Here is a 23,358-nt window from a genome sequence, read left to right as displayed (position 1 = left end):
TCACATGATGCTGTGCCATTTTTCAACAGCTGATTTTCTCATTGGCTATACCGCGATGCACTGTTTCTGTGTGCATGGGTGGTACTTGATACTGTAGACTTAAGACTTGATACTGTAGACTTGATACTGTAGACTTGGGGATATTGGCCCCTTTTCCACCGGTTGGTTCCCAGTGGGAACCGGTTCAGTTCTTTTTTGGTTCTTAGTCCATGAGCCAGAGCTCCAAAATTGTTAATTATGAATTGAGTGTGCAAAACCATACCTATATTAGATTGTTATCACCATTAAACTTCCCCAATTGAGTACTTACACGAAGACAATGATGTATTGTATTACACATTTTACATTTTTAAATATGCAAATGAGGCATTATGTAGGGAGATATGCAAAATAGTCGAAAATATGATAAAGCTACTACTGTGAAAGGGTTACCATGTATTAATTTACTTGTATTGATCCTATAAACAATTTTAATATAGGGTATAGTTTGCCCACCAATTTTGGAGCACTGGCTCATGGACTAAAAACCAAGAAGAACTGAACCGGTTCCCATTGGGAACCAACCGGTGGAAAAGGGGTCAATGTGGGACAGGGTCTCAATTTGTGGGATGCCTGAAAAGTCTTGGAAATGAGGGACGGGGGAGGGGAGGGGAGGGGAGGGGAGGTGTACGGAGGCATGGAACCGTGTACGTAGGTGGGGGGGAAGTTGTTTGCGCTGATATGATTCGGTGCCAGAAAACAGCACTAAATGGGTTTTGAAGGTCACTGGGGCTGCCTTATAGTTGATTAGATTTTTGATTTGTAGACCTTTTTCCTGCTGTGGGGGGGGGGGGATTCAGCTTATGGCTGCTCAGGCGATTACGATGAGCGTTCGCCAGGGGGGGGGGGGCAGTTAGGGGTTGATTGATTGATTGATTAATTGATTGATTGATCAATTGAAATGTGTATCCACGGTATGTAGAATGGGTACATTTCAAACGAAAGCACAAGTATAGGATAAAACCAGAAAGACTTTATTACACCCCTAATGGTTTAGTTCTATACAAGCAGTTCTTAGGGCCGATTCATACTCCTATTTTAGAGCCGAATAAAAGTCGGTTCTGCGCTGTAGAGCCTACAATTTGACGTCATTTAAGGTTCGGGGGGGGGGGGGGGGGTACCATGCTAAAGTCAGCTCTTCGGTGCTACTGAACATTTCTGACGAGAAAATGATTTCGGCACTACAGCGCCGAAACAGCGGTAAAATATATGAATCGGCCCTTAGTCAGGATTACTAGTATGTGTTTATTTTAGAACTATATGTAAAACTGACTGAAAGTACCGATTGGTGCAAATGGTCACATTCTGGATGACAGTACAGGGTCAGAGGTTAAACAATCCGCCTGTGCAATGTTTTTAATGACGTTTTAGACAAAAGCCAGGCATTACTTTTGAACAGGTTCATCTGGCATCCACATGGCTGGGAGGTTCATCCCATGGCTGGGAGGTTCATCCCATGGCTGGGATGTTCATCCACATGGCTGGGAGGTTCATCCCATGGCTGGGAGGTTCATCCACATGGCTGGGAGGTTCATCCCATGGCTGGAAGGTTCATCCACATTGCTGGGAGGTTCATCCCATGGCTGGGAGGTTCATCCACATTGCTGGGAGGTTCATCCACATTGCTGGGAGGTTCATCCCATGGCTGGGATGTTCATCCACATGGCTGGGAGGTTCATCCCATGGCTGGGAGGTTCATCCCATGGCTGGGAGGTTCATCCACATGGCTGGGAGGTTCATCCACATGGCTGGGAGGTTCATCCCATGGCTGGGAGGTTCATCCCATGGCTGGGAGGTTCATCCACATGGCTGGGAGGTTCATCCCATGGCTGGGATGTTCATCCACTTGGCTGGGAGGTTCATCCCATGGCTGGGAGGTTCATCCCATGGATGGGATGTTCATCCACATGGCTGGGAGGTTCATCCCATGGCTGGGATGTTCATCCACATGGCTGGGAGGTTCATCCACATGGCTGGGAGGTTCATCCACATGGCTGGGAGGTTCATCCCATGGCTGGGAGGTTCAAAGTATCTATTGTGTCTAGGAATGATGAATTACTGTATATGCAAGAGACACTTGTACTTGTACTTGTTTCATTATATAGATATTCCACTGTTACTTTCTTAGCTTACGCATGTTTCATGATAAATACTTTTATGTGATGTATTCCCATGCTTTTGTTCTTGCTTAAATGTAAGTCGCTCTGGATTAAGAGCGTCTGCTAAATGCCTAAATTGTAAATTGTAAATTGTACTTGTACTTCATGTTCTGAAAGAATCAATAAAACAAACAGAAACAGAATAACGTTGAGGCAATTAACAATAGCAAAGGGCATAAAACCGGGAGCAAATCAAGCAGTGCAATATGACAATAAAACAGTAGCATAGAGCATAAAACCGGTGAGTACCTGAATAAGAACACTCAATTAAAAGCAATAGTGAAAAGAAAAAGATTTCGAATACTTTTTATTTTATTTTTTAGAATGGGCCTCAGGTCTAAAGTAGTAAAATTGTGGAGTACTCGGGTTGAGGGAGATATTATTTCATAAGCACTTCGCATTATTGACTATAATTATACACAAATGAAGAGATTTAAAAAGGAGAAAAAAAAAGATCAAATAAATCATTATACAAGATAAATAGATTGGTATTCATAGTAGGCACGCACGCACGCACACACGCACACACACAGAAATACATCTGAATGCTGGGAATAGATCAAGGGAGGAATACCAACACAGGGTAGTTTTTGCCTTCCGGTACCCTGGTGTGTATGGAGTATTTACATATTGTTACGTTTTTACACCCTGGATGTTTCTATGTAGTAGTCAGTGGTGTAAGTATAGGCCGAACTAAGTACATTTACTCAGGTACTGTACTTAACCCATTCAGGACTGACGTCGAAATTAAAAAAAAAAAAGTTTTCTAAATCATGACAATTTTCGGAAAGATCTGAGGCACATTTTTCAATTTGAAAATAGCGATTTTTCAAAAATAGCAGACCTACAAGTTCATAGCGCGCCGAGCTTGTAGATCTGCTATTTTTCAATAGCTAAATTATAACATGAGTACTATATAGGCATAATAGGCTGAATGTGTTGATCAGAATCATTGTCGATATAACAAATTCACCTTTAGCTAAGCCCCGCCCTCTCCCACTTACACACTCCCACTTAGACACTTTCCAGCCAGGCTCATTCATTCCAATGTAAATATCATGGATTTTACACGTTAAATACTAGTTATTTTTTTTTTTTGGAACCAGACCTTCAAAATCTCTTCAAATCCGTCAACAAGGCCTGCCATATGCACTGGAAAAATATGTTCGTGACATTTCTTTTTTAAATCAATGTCTTATCATATAGGAAAACTATTGGTGGAGAGGTTTGTCTAACGCATTTTATGCTTAGCTGTGATTGGACCATAGCAGTTTTGGGAGGGGCTTAGCTATAGGTACATTTTGGAACATAATGCCCTTGATGCCTATAGAGCATCGCAGTCCCGCCCCCTTTCATGACGACATGAGACCCAGAAGTGAATTCCCCGGGGGTTCATTTTCTCCATAAGCTTTTCAAAATGTATTTATTTAAAGGCGTTTACGCCGCGGACAAAGCCAACTCGAGTTGTGACACATCATGACAACAAACAACATTTTGGGCCGAAACAAATAATTACAAAGAAACAAAGAAAAACAACAAAAGAATTGTTGTATCCTTCCGTTTTCTTCTTCTTTCTAATTATTTGTTCGGCCCCGAAAAACTGTGTTTGTTGTCATGATTTGTCACAACTCGAGTTGGCTTTGTACGGGGCTTAAAAGGTCTTTAAATAAATAAATTTTTAAATGTCTGTGAGGAAAATGAACAGGGAATCATTTCCTGGGCCCTGGTATAGGGGGCGGGACTGCGACGCTCTATATGATAGGCCGAAACATGAAGTGGGCCGGAATATAGTAACATCTCTGTGGGGCTGACTTGAAGTGACTTCCTCGGCACACTTTCAGCATGCCTGAGAAATGTGTCACTTGATTGGTCTAGTTCTGTTCCAAGATTAGCTCCAGTGTAGACACCAGGGGGGGGGGGGGGGGGGGACTAATCGTTCGCTCTGAAAGAATATATATATTCAAAGATTTGTGCCACATTTTCAAGATTTTTCAAAAAGCTACAAAATCTACAAGCTCAGCATGTAGATCTGCTATTTCTCAATAGCTTAAGTAGGCCTATAACATAATGCCTAAAGGGTAAGACCACTTTTTTTGAGGTTTGGGTTGTGTAGTTACTTTGCCATGATGCAACTCCAAATGTGGACAAGAAATAAAATATTACTGCTCCAGTGATTAGAAATTGATAATTCAAAATGTGCTCCTCATTGACTTACATTGTAGCTAAAACAGCTCTCAAAGTCACCCTTTTAGTACGTAAACAAACACAAACAAAGTTGATTCAGACAATATAGAGCATCACCAAAACTCATGTGGTTTTATTTTTTCATAAAAATGTTAGATTCCTGTTGATTTTACTATTTGAAGATCTGGATCCGGATCCACGGATCCAGTCCGGGTTTCCTTCCCAATAAAATGGACAAATCAACAGGAATCTAACATTTTTATGGAAAAATAAAACCACATGAGTTTTGGTGATGCTCTATATTGTCTGAATCAACTTTGTTTGTGTTTGTTTACGTACTAAAAGAGTGACTTTGAGAGCTGTTTTAGCTACAATGTAAGTCAATGAGGAGCATATTTTTAATTATCAATTTCTAATCACTGGAGCAGTAATGTTTTATTTCTTGTCCACATTTGGAGTTGCATCATGGCAAAGTAACTACACAACCCAAACCTCAAAAAAAGTGGTCTTACCCTTTAAAAACACCAAAAGGTGTTCAAGTAGCCTACTGTATACTTACGGTATAAGTAGCATTTTGAGGTGAGGCGAGGTGAATGAGACTCTATATATAGTCTTCCTGGGGTGCTGAATAAGGTTATTTGTACTTTACTTGAGTATTTCCAAATTCCAATTTTCAAAACGTCGCCATGCGACGCATTGTGAGATTAATTTTTATGCCCCTTTTTTTTTGTCGCCGCCCCTTGCGACAAACAACAAACAACAAACGACGAAGCAAAAATATTCACAAAAATGTTGAGCTGAAATCAATATTTCAGCTCAAGAAAATTAATTCCCCCCACCTCCAGTCAAAAACATAGAGAGACGTGGTGTGTGTGTGGGGGGGGCCGGGGGGGGGGTGGATTACTGGATCCCGCGGGAGACCAAAGTCACCCCCTCGAGGCGAGGTGTTTTATTTGACATTCCAATTGTTTTGACGTGTGACTCGACTCCGCTGGCTGTAATTCACTGCAGCGTGTTGTGGCTCTGAAGGTGAGCCGCTGAGGGGAGGGGGGGGGTCTTAAAACCACGTGGCTAATTTACAGCGCGCAGCCACACACACACACACACACACACATACACACACACACACACACACACACACACACACACACACACACACACACACACACTGCTATACTGCCTCCCTCGTTCCCATTTGAGATGCAGGTGTGGTGTGGTTTAGTGTGGTGTGGTGAGGTGTGGTGTGGTTTAGTGTGGTGTGGTGTGGTTTAGTGTGGTGTGGTGAGGTGTGGTTTAGTGTGGTGTGGTGAGGTGTGGTTTAGTGTGGTGAGGTGTGGTTTAGTGTGGTGTGGTGAGGTGTGGTTTAGTGTGGTGTGGTGAGGTGTGGTTTAGTGTGGTGAGGTGTGGTTTAGTGTGGTGTGGTGAGGTGTGGTTTAGTGTGGTGTGGTTTAGTGTGGTGTGGTGTGGTGTGGTTTAGTGTGGTGTGGTGTGGTGTGGTTTAGTGTGGTGTGGTGTGGTTTAGTGTGGTGTGGTGAGGTGTGGTTTAGTGTGGTGTGGTGTGGTGTGGTGTGGTGTGGTTTAGTGTGGTGTGGTGTGGTTTAGTGTGGTGTGGTTTAGTGTGGTGAGGTGTGGTTTAGTGAGGTGTGGTGTGGTTTAGTGTGGTGTGGGTTGGTGAGGTGAGGTGTGGTTTAGTGTGGTTTGGTGTGGTGTGGTGTGGTTTAGTGTGGTGTGGTTTAGTGTGGTGTGGTGTGGTTTAGTGTGGTGTGGTTTAGTGTGGTGTGGGTTGGTGAGGTGAGGTGTGGTTTGGTGTGGTGTGGTTTAGTGTGGTGTGGTGAGGTGTGGTTTAGTGTGGTGTGGTCTGGTTTAGTGTGGTGTGGTTTAGTGTGGTGTGGGTTGGTGTGGTGAGGTGTGGTTTAGTGTGGTGTGGGTTGGTGTGGTGAGGTGTGGTTTAGTGTGGTGTGGTTTAGTGTGGTGTGGTGTGGTTTAGTGTGGTGTGGTTTAGTGTGGTGTGGTGTGGTTTAGTGTGGTGTGGTTTAGTGTGGTGTGGGTTGGTGTGGTGTGGTTTAGTGTGGTGTGGGTTGGTGTGGTGAGGTGTGGTTTAGTGTGGTGTGGGTTGGTGTGGTGAGGTGTGGTTTAGTGTGGTGTGGTTTAGTGTGGTGTGGTGTGGTTTAGTGTGGTGTGGTTTAGTGTGGTGTGGGTTGGTGTGGTGTGGTTTAGTGTGGTGTGGGTTGGTGTGGTGAGGTGTGGTTTAGTGTGGTGTGGTTTAGTGTGGTGTGGGTTGGTGTGGTGTGGTTTAGTGTGGTGTGGGTTGGTGTGGTGAGGTGTGGTTTAGTGTGGTGTGGTTTAGTGTGGTGTGGGTTGGTGTGGTGTGGTTTAGTGTGGTGTGGGTTGGTGTGGTGTGGTTTAGTGTGGTGTGGGTTGGTGTGGTGTGGTGTGGTTTAGTGTGGTGTGGGTTGGTGTGGTGAGGTGTGGTTTAGTGTGGTGTGGTTTAGTGTGGTGTGGGTTGGTGTGGTGTGGTGTGGTTTAGTGTGGTGTGGGTTGGTGTGGTGTGGTGTGGTTTAGTGTGGTGTGGGTTGGTGTGGTGAGGTGTGGTTTAGTGTGGTGTGGTTTAGTGTGGTGTGGGTTGGTGTGGTGTGGTGTGGTTTAGTGTGGTGTGGTTTAGTGTGGTGTGGGTTGGTGTGGTGTGGTGTGGTTTAGTGTGGTGTGGGTTGGTGTGGTGAGGTGTGGTTTAGTGTGGTTTGGTGTGGTGTGGCGTCAGGGCTGTTTGTGCAGAGAAAATCACAAGTAGGCCTAGTATAGATACATGAATAGAAAAATAAGGTAGTTCCTTTTTTTCCCCTTTTCTCAACTGTAATATTATGCCTCAGTGCCCAACTTAGATTATTTTTGTGGCGTCAATTTAACCAAGCAGTGTTGACTGTGTGTGTGTGTGTGTGTGTGTGTGTGTGTGTGTGTGTGTGTGTGTGTGTGTGTGTGTGTGTGTGTGTGTGTGCGTGCGCGCGCGCATGCCTCTGTGGCTAAAGCCAGCGGGATTTGTGTGCGTGTCAAAAAACCCAAAACAAATGCGGTGGACTTCTATAATTGATTATTATCTGGCTGCCATTTGCACGAGAATCTGGATCTGAGCCCATTATGCTCTCGTGATAATGTTCACTGATTGCTCTCGTTTGCAGGAATTACCTCTTGTCTTTTTGACAATGGAACAACGTGAACGCCGGGTATTACTAGGAGGCCCACATGACGCAGCTATAGCTATAGTAGTCGATAATTTAACCCATTCTGGGCGGGAAACCCAGCAATGCTTTAGCTATCGAAAAATAGCAGACCTACAAGCTCATAGCGCGGCACCGAGTGCCGCGCTATGAGCCTGTAGGTCTGCTATTTTTGAAAAATCGTGAAAATGTGGGCGCAAATCTTCGAATATAGATTCTTTCAGAGCGAACATTTTTAACTCAAATCTTTGCTTCTTGGGGGGGGGGGGGGGTCCTTGGAACAACATATGTCACATACATTTTTGGGGGTCCTTGACATAAGAATGTTTGAGAACGACTGACAGAAACATAATATAGGGTTTTTTTTCTGAAAACAAATGCCTTTCTTGTTTTGCCCTTGTTTCAGAAGGCTTTTTATTTTTGTAGAACCGTCCTCAGGTCCAAAAGGCTTAATGAAACAGTCAATGCGTGCGTTGATGTTTATCCCATGGCCCAGAATGCCACCTAATGAAGCAACAATGTTGAGAAATTACACTTTTATTATCTTTTCCGTCGGTCCTCTGCATCGCAATACTCTCTCTCTCTCTCTCTCTCTCCCTCTTTGCTCTGCACTCTTGATTGATTCTGCCCTTTTCTTTTTCATTCCACACCATAATCCAATATACTTTATTATTATTGCTACAATTAACATTTAAGCCCAGCAGTGTCAAAAAAAAAGAAGAAGAGAGAGAAATCTGTCACGGATGGCATGAGTCACGCGTGTCGTCTCCTCCAGTCACGGTCGGTTAACACTCCCCCCCCCCCCCCGCCGTGTGCAGCGAGCGGTCCTCCCCTAGCTACACCTACACCTCCCAGGGCCCGCACCTGCAACACCCAAACCAATTAATTACATCGATTTAAAAGGCCTCTAATGGCTTCAGAACAGTCCATGTATTAGAGGCTTAATCACTGCCCCCCCCCCCCTCTCTCTCCCTCCCCTCTCTCTCTCTCTCTCTCTCTCTCTCCCTCTCTTCTTGGCTGCTTCCATCCGTAGGAGTAGGAGTTTAGTAGCCCGTGTGTGCTATATACACTGTGCTATACACGAGTACAGTACAGTACAGTACAGTACAGTACAGTACAGTACAGTACAGTACAGTACAGTACAGTACAGTACAGTACAGTACAGTACAGTACAGTACAGTACAGTACAGTACAGTACAGCGTGCGTGCGTCCACCACTGGATTAATGCATAAACACACTGCAGGGCTCTCCGTCCGTCGCATGTTTTAATGCCCCAAAAAGTGAGTGACGTTTTGAGCAACACAGCTAGGAGGCTAGGAGCTAGGAGGCTAGGAGGCCACCTTCTTCTCCGCTGTCACAACGCCCCCCACACTCACACATACATGCACGTTTTACAGCAAGAACGGTATCACCCCTGACCTTTTACCCGTCTGTAAAACACCTGCCCTTTTACCCGTCTGTAAAACAACTGCCCTTTTACCCGTCTGTAAAACAACTGCCCTTTTACCCGTCTGTAAAACACCTGCCCTTTTACCCGTCTGTAAAACACCTGCCCTTTTACCCGTCTGTAAAACACCTGCCCTTTTACCCGTCTGTAAAACACCTGCCCTTTTACCCGTCTGTAAAACACCTGCCCTTTTACCCGTCTGTAAAACAACTGCCCTTTTACCCGTCTGTAAAACACCTGCCCTTTTACCAGTCTGTAAAACAACTGCCCTTTTACCCGTCTGTAAAACACCTGCCCTTTTACCCGTCTGTAAAACACCTGCCCTTTTACCCGTCTGTAAAACAACTGCCCTTTTACCCGTCTGTAAAACACCTGCCCTTTTACCCGTCTGTAAAACACCTGCCCTTTTACCCGTCTGTAAAACACCTGCCCTTTTACCCGTCTGTAAAACAACTGCCCTTTTACCCGTCTGTAAAACACCTGCCCTTTTACCCGTCTGTAAAACACCTGCCCTTTTACCCGTCTGTAAAACACCTGCCCTTTTACCCGTCTGTAAAACAACTGCCCTTTGTTTGTCTTCTTTGTAATTATTTGTTTGGTCCAAAATATTGTTGGTTGTCATGATGATGGGGAAAATGCATTGAGAATTATTTCCTGGGCCTGGCGTCGTCATGAAAGAGGGTGGGACTGGGCCTGGCGTCGTCATGAAAGGGGGCGGGACTGGGCCTGGCGTCGTCATGAAAGGGGGCGGGACTGGGCCTGGCGTTGTCGTGAAAGGGGGCGGGACTGGGCCTGGCGTCGTCGTGAAAGGGGGCGGGACTGGGCCTGGCGTCGTCATGAAAGGGGGCGGGACTGGGCCTGGCGTCGTCATGAAAGGGGGCGGGACTGGGCCTGGCGTTGTCGTGAAAGGGGGCGGGACTGGGCCTGGCGTCGTCGTGAAAGGGGGCGGGACTGGGCCTGGCGTCGTCATGAAAGGGGGCGGGACTGGGCCTGGCGTCGTCATGAAAGGGGGCGGGACTGCGAGGCTCTATAGAGCTCCTGCTGAGTATTTATACTGTGAGTATAAATGTGAGTACTCTTTCCGTCAACCCCCCCCCGGAGAAGATGGATTGGTCGAGAGCCTCGATCTGATCCGTGACCTCCTTTTGTAAGGACACACAGTGACCCTATATGGGGTCAGAGGTCGTCTAAACGCTGTCCCTTAATAGCCATTATTTCCAACCCTCTGCCGTCTTCCAGAAGGAGAGACAGAAAACCTGGTAAAATCACTGGTCGGGAATCGGGATCGATCTTCTCATCTATACTGTCCCCCATCTGTTATATGCTTTGTCTCTCTATCTCTATCTCTCTCTCCCTCTCTCTCTCCCTCTCTCTCTCTCTCTCTCTCTCTCTCTGCTCTCTCTGCTCTCTCTCTCTCTCACTCTCTCTCTCACTCTCTCTCTCCCTCCCTACATCCATTTCTATCTGACTCATGGTATCGTACATCACTGAATGCAAATGGCGCAGTTTGTCTTTCTGTCACGACTCCTCTCTCCTCTCCTCTCCTCTTGTCCACACTCTCCTCTCCTCTCCTCTCCTCTCCTCTCCTCTCCTCTCCTCTCCTCTCCTCTCCTCTCCTCTCCTCTCCTCTCCTCTCCTCAGGGCAACAGCCCAGCTTTAATGATCTTAAATCCCTTTATTTTAAATTGTTTTGTAGTAATAGTACAACATAAACATTAAAGAGACTTTAATTGTCACCGTATACAATATACTTTAAAACAGTCGTCATGTTGCACACATGCTTAAAATAGCTCTTGTTTGCGCCGCCCTCGTTGAAAACAATGTATTTCCAACTCCAGCTTGTCTCAGTTCAGGCTGCATGCACAGCGTTCGAGCGCTCGGTTTCTGCCCCCTCTATGTCGTAACTCTTCTATTGGATGGCTCTGGGACTGTGGAGCCCCACCCAGCTATAAGCGAAGGGGAGCGTGTATGTGACCATGTACGCAGCGGGGCAGTGGTATGGTGGTCAGGGTGATAATTATGGTCAGGGTGATATGGTCAGTGGTATGGTCGTCAGGGGCAGTGGAAGGCTAGGTCTTTAATAACTACTGCCAGAGGGGTTATTGTTCGGCTGAATTCTAATCACATTGATTAAAGGTATTGATCGATGGAGACACTGGGGTTTTATACGGCCTTGTCTTGTATCAATCTTCTTATCCGCCTATATATCCTCCTCTCATGACCATCTCCCATGGCCTCTCTCTGTCTGTCTCTCTCTCTCTCTCTCTCTCTCTCTCTCTCTCTCATGCTGTGACATCTAATATATGTTGCTGTCGGGAGGAAACCACCTAACTCCATTTTATAGGGTTGTTTTTTCATAAATCAGTGCTATTGAACACCCTTTATGTCTGTGTGTTGTTAATGAACATATTGAACCAATGGAAAGTATAGTAAAAAGCGCTTGGGACAAAACCTCTTAACTCCATTTCCATGGACCCTCAAACATGTCTGCTAAAACAGCTAACTCCACCACCTCTCCCCCCCTCTCATGCAATTCAAATGCATTCAAATTACATGCAATCGATGTATGTATATACCGTAACTGGATCTGAAGTATTTCAAAATAATATAGAAAGACATGCCACTATTGCCTTTTAATTTAGGATGAAAAAAGAAATGGTTTGACGAGCTAGAAAAGTAATTATATTGCGCTATAGGGCAGATATAGAGCTGAGTGCCACCTGGGAGAATGCAGGCTAATAGGCGTTCGCTGCTGATGCAGTTAATTACCAGCTCCATCCATCCATAAATGGAACATAGAATTATAGATACTTTAATTTGCAGCAACATATCTCTGCTGTCGGGAAGAAACCTTATAACTCCAAACTTTTCGGGAAATGAAAAATGTAACTCTTTCCAGAAATAAAGAAAACCTTATTTAAAAAAAACAAAAACAACACTGCCTCATCAAAGTTGATGCTGTGACTTTATATATTGTCAAGAGAGGTGGGAGAGGAGAGGTGGTGGAGTTAGTTTCTTTAGCAGACATGGTTGAGGGTCCAATGGAGTTAAGAGGTTTTGTCCGCTTTTTGGGGTGTCATAGATAGACACCGTTCAGAAACCTGTCATGATTTAGAACAGTGGTTCCCAAACCTTTTCATGTCAAGGGCCCACAAATTGACAATAATTAGCCTGCGGACCCCCATTTGAAAAGATATGCCATGGACCCCCCCATAAGAGAAGATCTTCACGGTTCTAGCAGTGATTCTCAACCCGTTGTATTTCAAGGACCCCCAGTTTGACATGCATTAGTCTACGGACCTCCATTTAATGGCATATACTTTGGGAACCCTAGAATCTCAGGTCTTCATGCGTTAATCTCCTCTACACTCTCTCTCTCTCTCTCTCTCTCTCTCTCTCTCTCTCTCTCTCTCTCTCTCTCAATTCAATTCAATTCAATTCAATTCAATTCAATTCAATTCAATTCAATTCAATTCAATTCAAGAGGCTTTATTGGCATGACATTTTACAAGGGTTGCCAAAGCACAATCACAAATATGACAGAAAATAAAACATGGCATACTGTATTTGTGTCCTACTATGGTTGTCCTTTTTCTTGTGACAGGAAATTGACATATTTTGCAGCCAAAACTGCACATTCTCCCTTTCTGTCATACTTTCTGGGCAATTTGTTTCACATGTTGGGAAGAACTTTTTTTTTACATTGTGTTAAGAAGTGTAACTCTGTCTCTATAGCTCCGTCATCACAGTGACAGCACAGCCTCTCCTCTCTGGGCAGCCAGGTCTGTCTGTGTCTGCCCTTCTCTATTGCCAGACTATGATCACTCAAGTCTGTACATTGTCAAAGTCTCTCTCTCTCTCTCTCTCAAAGTCAAGTCAAAGTCGTACGATTTGTCACACACGTTACCGCAGTGAAACACGTTACCGCAGTGAAATTTGTTCTCCGCATTTGACCCATATCTCTTGGAGCGGTGAGCCGCAGCGTGCGCCGCGCTTGGGAATCATTTGATTCGTATAGATCTGACCCCCCAATCCAACCCATTCATGCTGAGTGCCAAGCAGGGAGCCATTGGGTCCCATTTTTACAGTCTTTGGTTATGACCCTCAAGATCTCAAGATCCCTAAATCAAAGCTGAAATCCCGGGGGGGGTAGGTCATTTTCCGTTGTAGCACCCACACTGTGGAATGAACTCCCACCTCATGTCAGAGCTTCTCAATCCTTGTCTGTGTTTAAATCACGTCTGAAAACTCACTTGTACTCCTTGGCATTTGAACATATATACTGATTAAGAGTTGCTGCTTCCACTGCATTGTGTCCTTATGTTTCCCTGTTTATGTACTGTTGTTGTTGCTTTTTTTTCTTGATATTTTAGTATTTCTTTGTGTACAGCACTTTGTTTCAACCTTGTTGTATAAAAATGTGCTTTATAAATAAAGGGGATTGGATTGGATTGGACCCGGCCGGGGATCGAACCCCCGACCTCCCAGTTTCAGGCAGGGAGGCATTGGGTCTTTGGTTCTGACCCGGCCGGGGATCGAACCCCCGACCTCCCAGTTTCAGGCAGGGAGGCATTGGGTCTTTGGTTCTGACCCGGCCGGGGATCGAACCCCGACCTCCCAGTTTCAGGCAGGGAGGCATTGGGTCTTTGGTTCTGACCCGGCCGGGGATCGAACCCCGACCTCCCAGTTTCAGGCAGGGAGGCATTGGGTCTTTGGTTCTGACCCGGCCGGGGATCGAACCCCGACCTCCCAGTTTCAGGCAGGGAGGCATTGGGTCTTTGGTTCTGACCCGGCCGGGGATCGAACCCCGACCTCCCAGTTTCAGGCAGGGAGGCATTGGGTCTTTGGTTCTGACCCGGCCGGGGATCGAACCCCGACCTCCCAGTTTCAGGCAGGGAGGCATTGGGTCTTTGGTTCTGACCCGGCCGGGGATCGAACCCCGACCTCCCAGTTTCAGGGCGCTCACTCTAACCACACCTCTCTCTCTCTCTTGTCTCCCCACCAGGGCATCTGGAGCTGCATCCACGGCGTGCAGATCGAGGAGAAGAGCAGCTCGGCGCTGGACTCTCCGTCGGCCACCATGAACAACACGCACTCCAACATCCTGCGCCTGCTGCGCACCGCCAAGAACATGGCGTCGCTGGGCGGCCACGGCGTCAACGGCTCGCCGCACAGCGCCCTGGACTTCATCCGCCGCGAGTCGTCCGTCTACGACATCTCCTCGGAGCACCGGCGGAGCATGTCGGGCGGCATGGGCCACGCGCTGGACTGCAAGCCGCCCGCCTACCTCCCGGACGACAACATGTTCAGCGACTACATCAGCGAGGTCAGTGGCGTGCGCAGACAGACACTAGGGGGTGCTAGAGACAACATGTTCAGCGACTACATCAGCGAGGTCAGTGGCGTGCGCAGACAGACACTAGGGGGTGCTAGAGCACCAGACAACATGTTCAGTGACTACATCAGTGAGGTCAGTGGCGTGCGCAGACAGACACTAGGGGGTGCTAGAGCACCAGACAACATGTTCAGCGACTACGTCAGCGAGGTCAGTGGCGTGCGCAGACAGACACTAGGGGGTGCTAGAGACAACATGTTCAGCGACTACATCAGCGAGGTCAGTGGCGTGCGCAGACAGACACTAGGGGGTGCTAGAGACAACATGTTCAGCGACTACATCAGCGAGGTCAGTGGCGTGCGCAGACAGACACTAGGGGGTGCTAGAGCACCAGACAACATGTTCAGCGACTACATCAGCGAGGTCAGTGGCGTGCGCAGACAGACACTAGGGGGTGCTAGAGACAACATGTTCAGCGACTACATCAGCGAGGTCAGTGGCGTGCGCAGACAGACACTAGGGGGTGCTAGAGACAACATGTTCAGCGACTACGTCAGCGAGGTCAGTGGCGTGCGCAGACAGACACTAGGGGGTGCTAGAGACAACATGTTCAGCGACTACGTCAGCGAGGTCAGTGGCGTGCGCAGACAGACACTAGGGGGTGCTAGAGACAACATGTTCAGCGACTACGTCAGCGAGGTCAGTGGCGTGCGCAGACAGACACTAGGGGGTGCTAGAGCACCAGACAACATGTTCAGTGACTACATCAGCGAGGTCAGTGGCGTGCGCAGACAGACACTAGGGGGTGCTAGAGCACCAGACAACATGTTCAGTGACTACATCAGCGAGGTCAGTGGCGTGCGCAGACAGACACTAGGGGGTGCTAGAGACAACATGTTCAGCGACTACGTCAGCGAGGTCAGTGGCGTGCGCAGACAGACACTAGGGGGTGCTAGAGACAACATGTTCAGCGACTACGTCAGCAAGGTCAGTGGCGTGCGCAGACAGACACTAGGGGGTGCTAGAGACAACATGTTCAGCGACTACGTCAGCGAGGTCAGTGGCGTGCGCAGACAGACACTAGGGGGTGCTAGAGCACCAGACAACATGTTCAGTGACTACATCAGCGAGGTCAGTGGCGTGCGCAGACAGACACTAGGGGGTGCTAGAGACAACATGTTCAGCGACTACGTCAGCGAGGTCAGTGGCGTGCGCAGACAGACACTAGGGGGTGCTAGAGCACCAGACAACATGTTCAGTGACTACATCAGTGAGGTATTCAGGAGGACAGCATTTGTTCAGAACAAGCACACCAGTACTGTCTGTGTGTGTTGCTACTGAGCAAACGTCAAAATCCGGACAGGGTGGGAGTGGAGTGGAATGGTATTCTGCTGCTGAGTTTGTACGGGTTTATGTGAGCGTTCATGCACCCTTCGTAGCGTTTGATTATTTCTATGTAATACTTTATTATTGTCAGGCCTCGTCCTGACTGGCATCCCAGCAACCTATTTAACCCATTCTGACCTGAGATCAGATTCATACGAGGTTTCCGCCGGACACACACTGGTCTGATGAACCCATTCTGACCTGAGATCAGATTCTAAAAATGTCAGTCGCTCTTCGATTTTTCAAAAATAGCAGACCTACAAGCTCGTATCGCGCCACTCGGTGGCGCGATATGAGCTTGTAGATCTGCTATTTTTCAATAGCTAAAGCATAACATGATGCTAACACCAAAATGGGTGCCCGGTCAGAATGGGTTAAGGTACCATTTCAAACCGCTACATATTGATAGCAAATTTAAATCGCCAATTTTCGTTTGTTTGGGGTAGGATGGATTTGACAACTTTAGCTTTAACTCTTTCAGCGCCACCTGGTGGTCACCAGTTTAGGCTTTGAGTGCCCATTCTCCCATTATTAAAAAAAGAAATAAATTGTAATTGTATTATGCATGTATGTGTGCATGTCATCATCTGTACACCAGATTAGAGGGATTTTCAAAATATGCTCCCAAGGGAGCACGTCTTGTCGTCATCCGGTCCATAATTGGCAATTAGACGTCTTGTCGTTTATGGCTCTTAACCCATTCTGACCTGAGATCAGATTCATACCAGGTTTCCGCTGGACAACACACTGGTCTGATTAACCCATTCTGACCTGAGATCAGATTCTAAAAAATGTCAGTCGTTCTTCGATTTTTCAAAAAATAGCAGACCTACAAGCTCGTATCGCGCCACTCGGTGGCGCGATATGAGCTTGTAGATCTGCTATTTTTAAATAGCTAAAGCATAACATGATGCCGACACCAAAATGGGTGCCCGGTCAGAATGGGTTAAACTTTAATGTGCCCAGTCATAATTGACTGTCATTGTAATGCAAATGAAAAGAGAGATGTATTGTAGCTCTACTTAACTAACTGTATCATCAATGTTAACCACTTGGTAGCTAAACAGACAGCTGGGTATACACTTCCAGGTAGAAGTATAATGTATTTTATTTTATTTAGCAATATAGTTTTAACAATTTATTTCCCCAAGTTAATTTAATGGAAAAGCCATGTGTGTTGAATGTGGGCCAAGTCATAAATTACATTGTGAAGCAATTGAAATAGAGATGCTCAGTTCAGAGATCTTTAATGTTAACCCACTTGATAGCAGGCAGGCATGCAGGCAGAGACAGGCAGAGACAGGCAGAGACAGGCAGGCAGAGACAGGCAGAGACAGGCAGGCAGAGACAGGCAGAGACAGGCAGGCAGAGACAGGCAGAGACAGGCAGGTAGAGACAGGCAGAGACAGGCAGAGACAGGCAGGCAGAGACAGGCAGAGACAGGCAGGCAGAGACAGGCAGAGACAGGCAGGTAGAGACAGGCAGAGACAGGCAGAGACAGGCAGGCAGAGACAGGCAGAGACAGGCAGGCAGAGACAGGCAGAGACAGGCAGAGACAGGCAGAGACAGGCAGAGACAGGCAGAGACAGGCATGCAGGCAGAGACAGGCAGAGACAGGCAGAGACAGGCAGAGACAGGCAGAGACAGGCAGAAACAGGCAGAGACAGGCAGGCAGGCAGGCAGGCATGCAGGCAGAGACAGGCAGAGACAGGCAGAGACAGGCAGAGACAGGCAGGCAGGCAGACAGAGACAGGCAGGCAGGCAGACAGAGACAGGCTGCAGGCAGACAATGTACATTAGTTTGTTTAATGGAAAGTTGTTTGTGTTGAATGTGCTAATTTCACAGAATTATTTAAAAGAGAGAAAATGGCCAAGCCATAACATAATGCACATTGCACTTATCTTTTCATACGTTAGGTGGAAATAAAGCAAAACAAAGTATCATAAATGTTGTCCTTTTATCAACTGGCCCCTTGCCATTTTCATAATGTGGCCCACAGGTTCAGCTATTTGAGTATCACTGGACTAGTGGACAAGAGATCCGGTTTAAGTCATTTTACACTTGTTTCCATGCTGAAAATAGCAGATCTACAAGCTCACAACGCGTCACGCTGCAAGTGCAAGATTGGGGGAGGCTGAGGGGACACTAAAGATATCTATCTATCCATCTATCCATCTAGAGAGAGTGAGAGAGAGTATGCATGAAGACTATCTATCGACCTAGCTAAATGATAGTTTGGAACCAAGATCCGTACACTAATCTATCTATCCATCCTATAGGTGGAGAGGACGTTCGGCAACCTGCACCTGAAGGACAGCAACCTGTACCAGGACCACTACCTGCACCACCACCACATGGGGGGCTCGTTGCTGGGGCTGGGCGGGGGGCCGTCGCCCAACAGGCCCCACAGCCTCCTGGGCAGCGGGAGCTCGCTGGACGGGGGCGGCATGTTCGACTGCGACAGCCTGGGCGGCGGAGGAGGAGGAGGAGGAGGGGTGGTGGCGCCCATCTTCACCACCCAGCCCCGCTCGGCGCTCACCCACCGCAACATGAGCAAGTTCGACCTGCTGTCCGGCCAGACTCCGCCCCCGCCCGGAGGCCAGGGGGGCGGCGGCCTGTTCAAGGGAGGCCTGCCCGACCTCTACGGGAAGTTCTCCTTCAAGGGCGGCGCGTCCAGCTCGGGCTACGTCGCCGGCCAGGGCTACTACGGCGGGGCGGGGCGCGCGCTGGACGACACGGGGACCATCCGCTCGGACGTGTCGGACATCTCCACGCACACGGTGACCTACGGCAACCTGGAGGGCAACGCCAAGAAGCGCCGGCAGTACCGCGACAGCCTGAAGAAGAGGCCGGCGTCGGCCAAGTCCCGGCGGGAGCTGGACGAGATCGAGCTGGGCTACCGGCGGAAGCCGTACCACATCAGCCACCACCACTACCACCACCACCACCGCTCGGCCTCGCCCCCCTCGCCGCCGCAGCCGCTGCCGCCGCCGTCGTCGGAGAGGAGCAAGAGGAACGGCGGCGGAAACCCCCCCGCCCCCTACCTGTTCCGGGACAAGGAGGCGAGCGTCCGGGACTTCTACCTGGACCAGTTCCGGCCCAAGGAGGGCGTGCCCCAGTGGGAGCACGTGGACCTGACGGACGGGCCCGGGGGAGGGGGGGGAGGGGGGGGGAGGAGGAGGAGGGGGGGGCACCTGCACCTCCCTGGTTCCCGTGGACGACTTCCTGAAGAGCAAACCCAATAAGAAGTCGGACTCGAAAAGCGGCGCCGGGCTGGCGGGGGGCGAGTGGGAGTGTCGGAACTGCCGGGCCGGTGGCGTTGGCGGGGGAGGAGGAGGAGGAGGAGGAGGAGGAGGAGGAGGTGGAGGGAGCAAGCAGATGTCCATGCATGGGGGGGGTGGCGGTGGGGGGGGAGGAGGGGGCTACGGCGGCGGCGTTGGCTGCGTGTCCTCCTCTGCGGGCGGGGGAGGAGGGGGCAGCAGTCGCCCCGGCTCGGCCACCTGCATGCGCTGCGAGGGCTGCAAAAAGACAGGCAACCTCTACGACATCAGCGAGGACAACAACCACCTCTTGGAACAGATGGGGGGAGGCGGGGGAGGAGGAGGGGGAGGAGGGGGAGGCGGAGGGGGAGGCGGGCCCCAGCCCCAGCAGCCGCAGCGGCGGAAAAGCGGCGGTGGCAATAAGCTGCTCCGGCGGCAGCACTCCTACGACGGGTTTGTCGACCTCCAGAAGGAGGAGTTATCGGGTGGTGGTGGTGGTGGGGGGGGGATGGCCAACCTGATGGGGGGTCTGGGAGGAGGAGGAGGGGGAGGGGGGATGCTGCCCCCGCCTCGGAGCGTCAGCCTGAAGGAGAAGGAGCGCTACCTGGAGGGCACCAGCCCCTTCGCGCACATCTTCGAGCGCCAGGGCGGCGGCTCGGAGAGAGACAGGGAGCGAGACCCGCTGTTCTACGGAGGAGGAGGAGGAGGAGGAGGAGGAGGCCTGTTCCGAGGCGGCGAGGGACTCCACCGCCGCTCGGTCGGCGAGAGAGACACGAGGGACCGAGACAGATCCCTGATGGACGGAGGCGGGTCGGGGTTCTCCCTGTCCAAATCCCTCTACCCGGACCGGGTCAACCAGAACCCCTTTATACCCACCTTCGACGACGACCAGTGCCTCATGCACGGCGCCAAGCAGTACTACATGCAGAAGCAGCAGCAGCAGCAGGAAGACAGCCGGATCAGTGACTTCAGGGGAGGAGGAGGAGTGGGCGGCGTGACGTCGTACCTGCCCGCCTCGGCCACGGCGGGCGTGATGTCCAGCGTTGGGAGCCGCTTCCCCAAGGAGCTCCACCACGGCTCCATGCTGGGCGTGGGGCCCCCGCGGCCCTTCAACGGGAGCAACGGCCACGTGTACGAGAAACTCTCCAGCATCGAGTCTGACGTCTGAAGAAGAAGAAGCAGGAGGCAGGCGGACGGACGGACGGACGGACGGACGGACGGACGGACGGCGGTGTCAGGAACAGGAGGGGAGAAGAAGGGTGTAGCGTTGGGGAGGAAATCAGGGATTGATCCCGAGATAGCATCCACTCACTAGTATAAAGGGGCCCCAACATGATGGTACAACGGCTGAAAAACTAGTCTGTACTGAAGGGGCACCCAACATGATGGTAAAAGGAGAGAGCTATAGGCTTTAGAGGACTTTGAACCCCATCCCTATCCTGGGCATGATATAGGGGAACATTTGGTCAAAATAGCACATCGACATCATGCCCCCCCCACTTCTGGATCAGCTCAGCTGTTTTCGGCAAAAAGATATTTGGAATAGAGGGCGGGGGGGGGGGGGGGGGGGGGGGGGCGCCACGGATAGACCGTTGGGGCGACCTCCGCTCAGTTAAGTATGTGCTGGGTTTAAGTGGTTCGGCCAAAGTGAAAACCCGGCGGCGCATTATAGTGAGTTAGGACTGGAGGGGCCATGCTATAAGCCTTACTCAAATCATGGTCAAAGCTATTATAGTACTGCAGGCACACAGACAAGAGTCCATTAGCCCCCACCACCACACACACACACACACACACGCACGCACGCACGCACGCACGCACACGCTCACACACTGAACAGTACTTCAGGGTCACACACACACACACACACACACACACACGAGGCGAGGCACTAGTAGTCCAGTGTGTTCTGGGTCATTAAGAGGAAGACGACAGCTCGCAGCGGTCGGTTCGATATTCGGGGGAGAGAGGTGTGAGCCTGCCTGGAGAGAGATGTGACGGCCGTCTGTGCTGCTCCCGCGGGGCGCCTTCATGTGAGGAGAGAGTACGAGGAGGCAGAGAGAGAGAGAGAGAGAGAGAGAGAGAGGGGGGAGGGCGGAGACAGTGTCCATCTGCTCCCCCTGTCACCACGGAAACAGAGACGTTCTCACGCCCCGTTAACGAGGAAAAACCCTTGGACGCCGGAAGTGACCGCATGGTGCTCTTCTCTCGCTCTCCGTAACAAGAAGAGGAAGGAGAGAAAATACAGCCTGGTCGTCGGTCAGTCCTTCAATCCTCCCTCCCTCCCACTGACCGGCACTTTTACACACTCTCTCTCTATGTCTCTATCTCTCTCTCTCTCTCTCTCTCTGTGTGCCCCGGCCCCACCCCACCTCACCTCCACCTCTTCCGAAGTCACTGACGCTCTCGTTTGCTATTAAGAAGTACAATCATGAGACGATAATAAGACATTCTTTACAAGAAATAACAGGGTATAAGAACAACAACAATAATATTATTAACATTGTGAATAACACAGATATTACCATTGATTACGATAACACTGGTTACGATATCACTACTTTGTTTGTTTGTTTGTTTTGTTAGTTTTTTCTCCCTTGTTCTCACATTCTGCTCGGTATCAGATTCGCCATCACTGCTGTTTTTTTTACGCCGTGTCGTTATTCCCTCTGCCTAGCCCGCTCGCCACCGCCGGCAGCGGGAAACCCAGGTTGATCTCCGACATAGAAACGTCATGCCGGGATAGACTGAACGAGGTCCTATATAAGACTGAACGAGGTCCTATATAAGACTGAACGAGGTCCTATATAAGACTGAACAAGGTCCTATATAAGACTGAACGAGGTCCTATATAAGACTGAACGAGGTCCTATATAAGACTGAACGAGGTCCTAACGAGGTCCTATATAAGACTGAATGAGGTCCTATATAAGACTGAACGAGGTCCTATATAAGACTGAACGAGGTCCTATATAAGACTGAACGAGGTCCTATATAAGACTGAACGAGGTCCTATATAAGACTGAACGAGGTCCTAACGAGGTCCTATATAAGACTGAACGAGGTCCTAACGAGGTCCTATATAAGACTGAACGAGGTCCTAACGAGGTCCTATATGAGCTCACGTTGTTTTTCTCACTGGACATTATTACTCCATAGAGACATGAATGTTAGATTCAGTGGTGGAAAGTACTCAATTGTTTTGCTTAAGTAAAAGTACCAATACTGCAATTTTGAAGTACTTAATTACAAGTAAAAGTACGGAATTGAAAATGAAAATTCTCATATTGCAGAATGTACCATTTCACAAGTTCAAAATGTGTGAGCTTGTAGATCGGCTATTTTCAAATGGCCGAAATGTATACGGTTGAATTGTTTTCTAATCAAAATTAAAATCGCCAAAGTAACTATAGTAACTATACTATAAATACTTGTAGTGGAGTAAAAGTACACATTTTGGCTCTCATATGTAGTGGAGTAGAAGTAAAAGTAGGCTACTGGAAATTGTAAATACTCAAGTACAAATACCTCAAAATTACTTTGATACTTAGATACTTTCCACCACTGCAGGTTCCTCATTCAATAAGGTCCTTGGTTGTGTTGTTTTTTTCTTTCCATGGCATTATAATTAACTTTAATGGCATCCCGGTTTTGGGGCGTGTCATAGGCAGGGGGACGACGACGACAATAATTAGATGTTCTTGTTTAACGTTTCTATTAAAATAGCAGATCTATACAAGCTCACCGCTCGTGGCATCATCTTCGTGAGCTCGTCAAGCTTCACAACGTCACAACGGCCGCGCGAGTCGTGAGCTTTGTATTATCGGGGCTATTTCCAAAAATAATATTTCAGAACATGTTTGTGGTTTTAAGGAATCGCGGGGGGGGGGGGGGGGGGATTCATACAAGAAAATATATATACACATTTGACTTATTGCCAGAGGGCTGGTGGGCGGGGCTTGAAGATTCTGGGAGGAAAGGACGTGCCTTAATCGGTCTCCAGTTCGATCTGTGGATCGGGGTCCTCTCTCCGTCCTCACACATGGAGAAACCCAAAACCACTGATCTGGGATCAGGTCCCTCTCTCCTCACACATGGGAGAAACCTCTGTATACTATGGCATGACTGCTAGAACGGCTATAAGGGATAATGCCATCACTGATTTTGACACACACACACGCCATTTTGGAAAGAACTTCATGGGCCCCTTCCCTATATATATACTTCACCTTCACAGGTGTTACCGCTGATTCTAATTAAATCTCTGTTAGCATTCTGGGTCAAACAGAGTCCAGGTGGCGTGCTGCTGCTATTGTGCATGTTGTGCTCAACTG

At 48.8% G+C, this 23,358-nt stretch overlaps 2 protein-coding genes across 2 annotated transcripts in view; both read left to right on the top strand.

The window, feature by feature from the left end:
• Positions 1 to 20,192, top strand: part of grin2ba (glutamate receptor, ionotropic, N-methyl D-aspartate 2B-a) — a gene marked incomplete at its 3' end in the record, with an annotated part of 203,675 nt that extends 183,483 nt beyond the window's left edge. Inside the window, 3 exon segments of the mRNA XM_083780784.1 lie at positions 14,048 to 14,368; positions 18,044 to 18,928; positions 18,930 to 20,192. Coding sequence (XP_083636910.1) covers positions 14,048 to 14,368; positions 18,044 to 18,928; positions 18,930 to 20,192 — 2,469 coding nt within the window.
• tcf20 (transcription factor 20) overlaps positions 1 to 23,358 on the top strand; it is a 188,429-nt gene that overhangs the window by 127,520 nt on the left and 37,551 nt on the right. The gene's annotated exons all lie outside the window — the stretch shown is intronic.

This window comes from Protomyctophum parallelum (assembly GCF_964188405.1).
Source record: "Protomyctophum parallelum genome assembly, chromosome: 13".
Taxonomy (NCBI): domain Eukaryota; kingdom Metazoa; phylum Chordata; class Actinopteri; order Myctophiformes; family Myctophidae; genus Protomyctophum; species Protomyctophum parallelum.
Note: the sequence above shows the minus strand (reverse complement) of the source record. Positions and strands in the feature narration are given on the sequence as shown.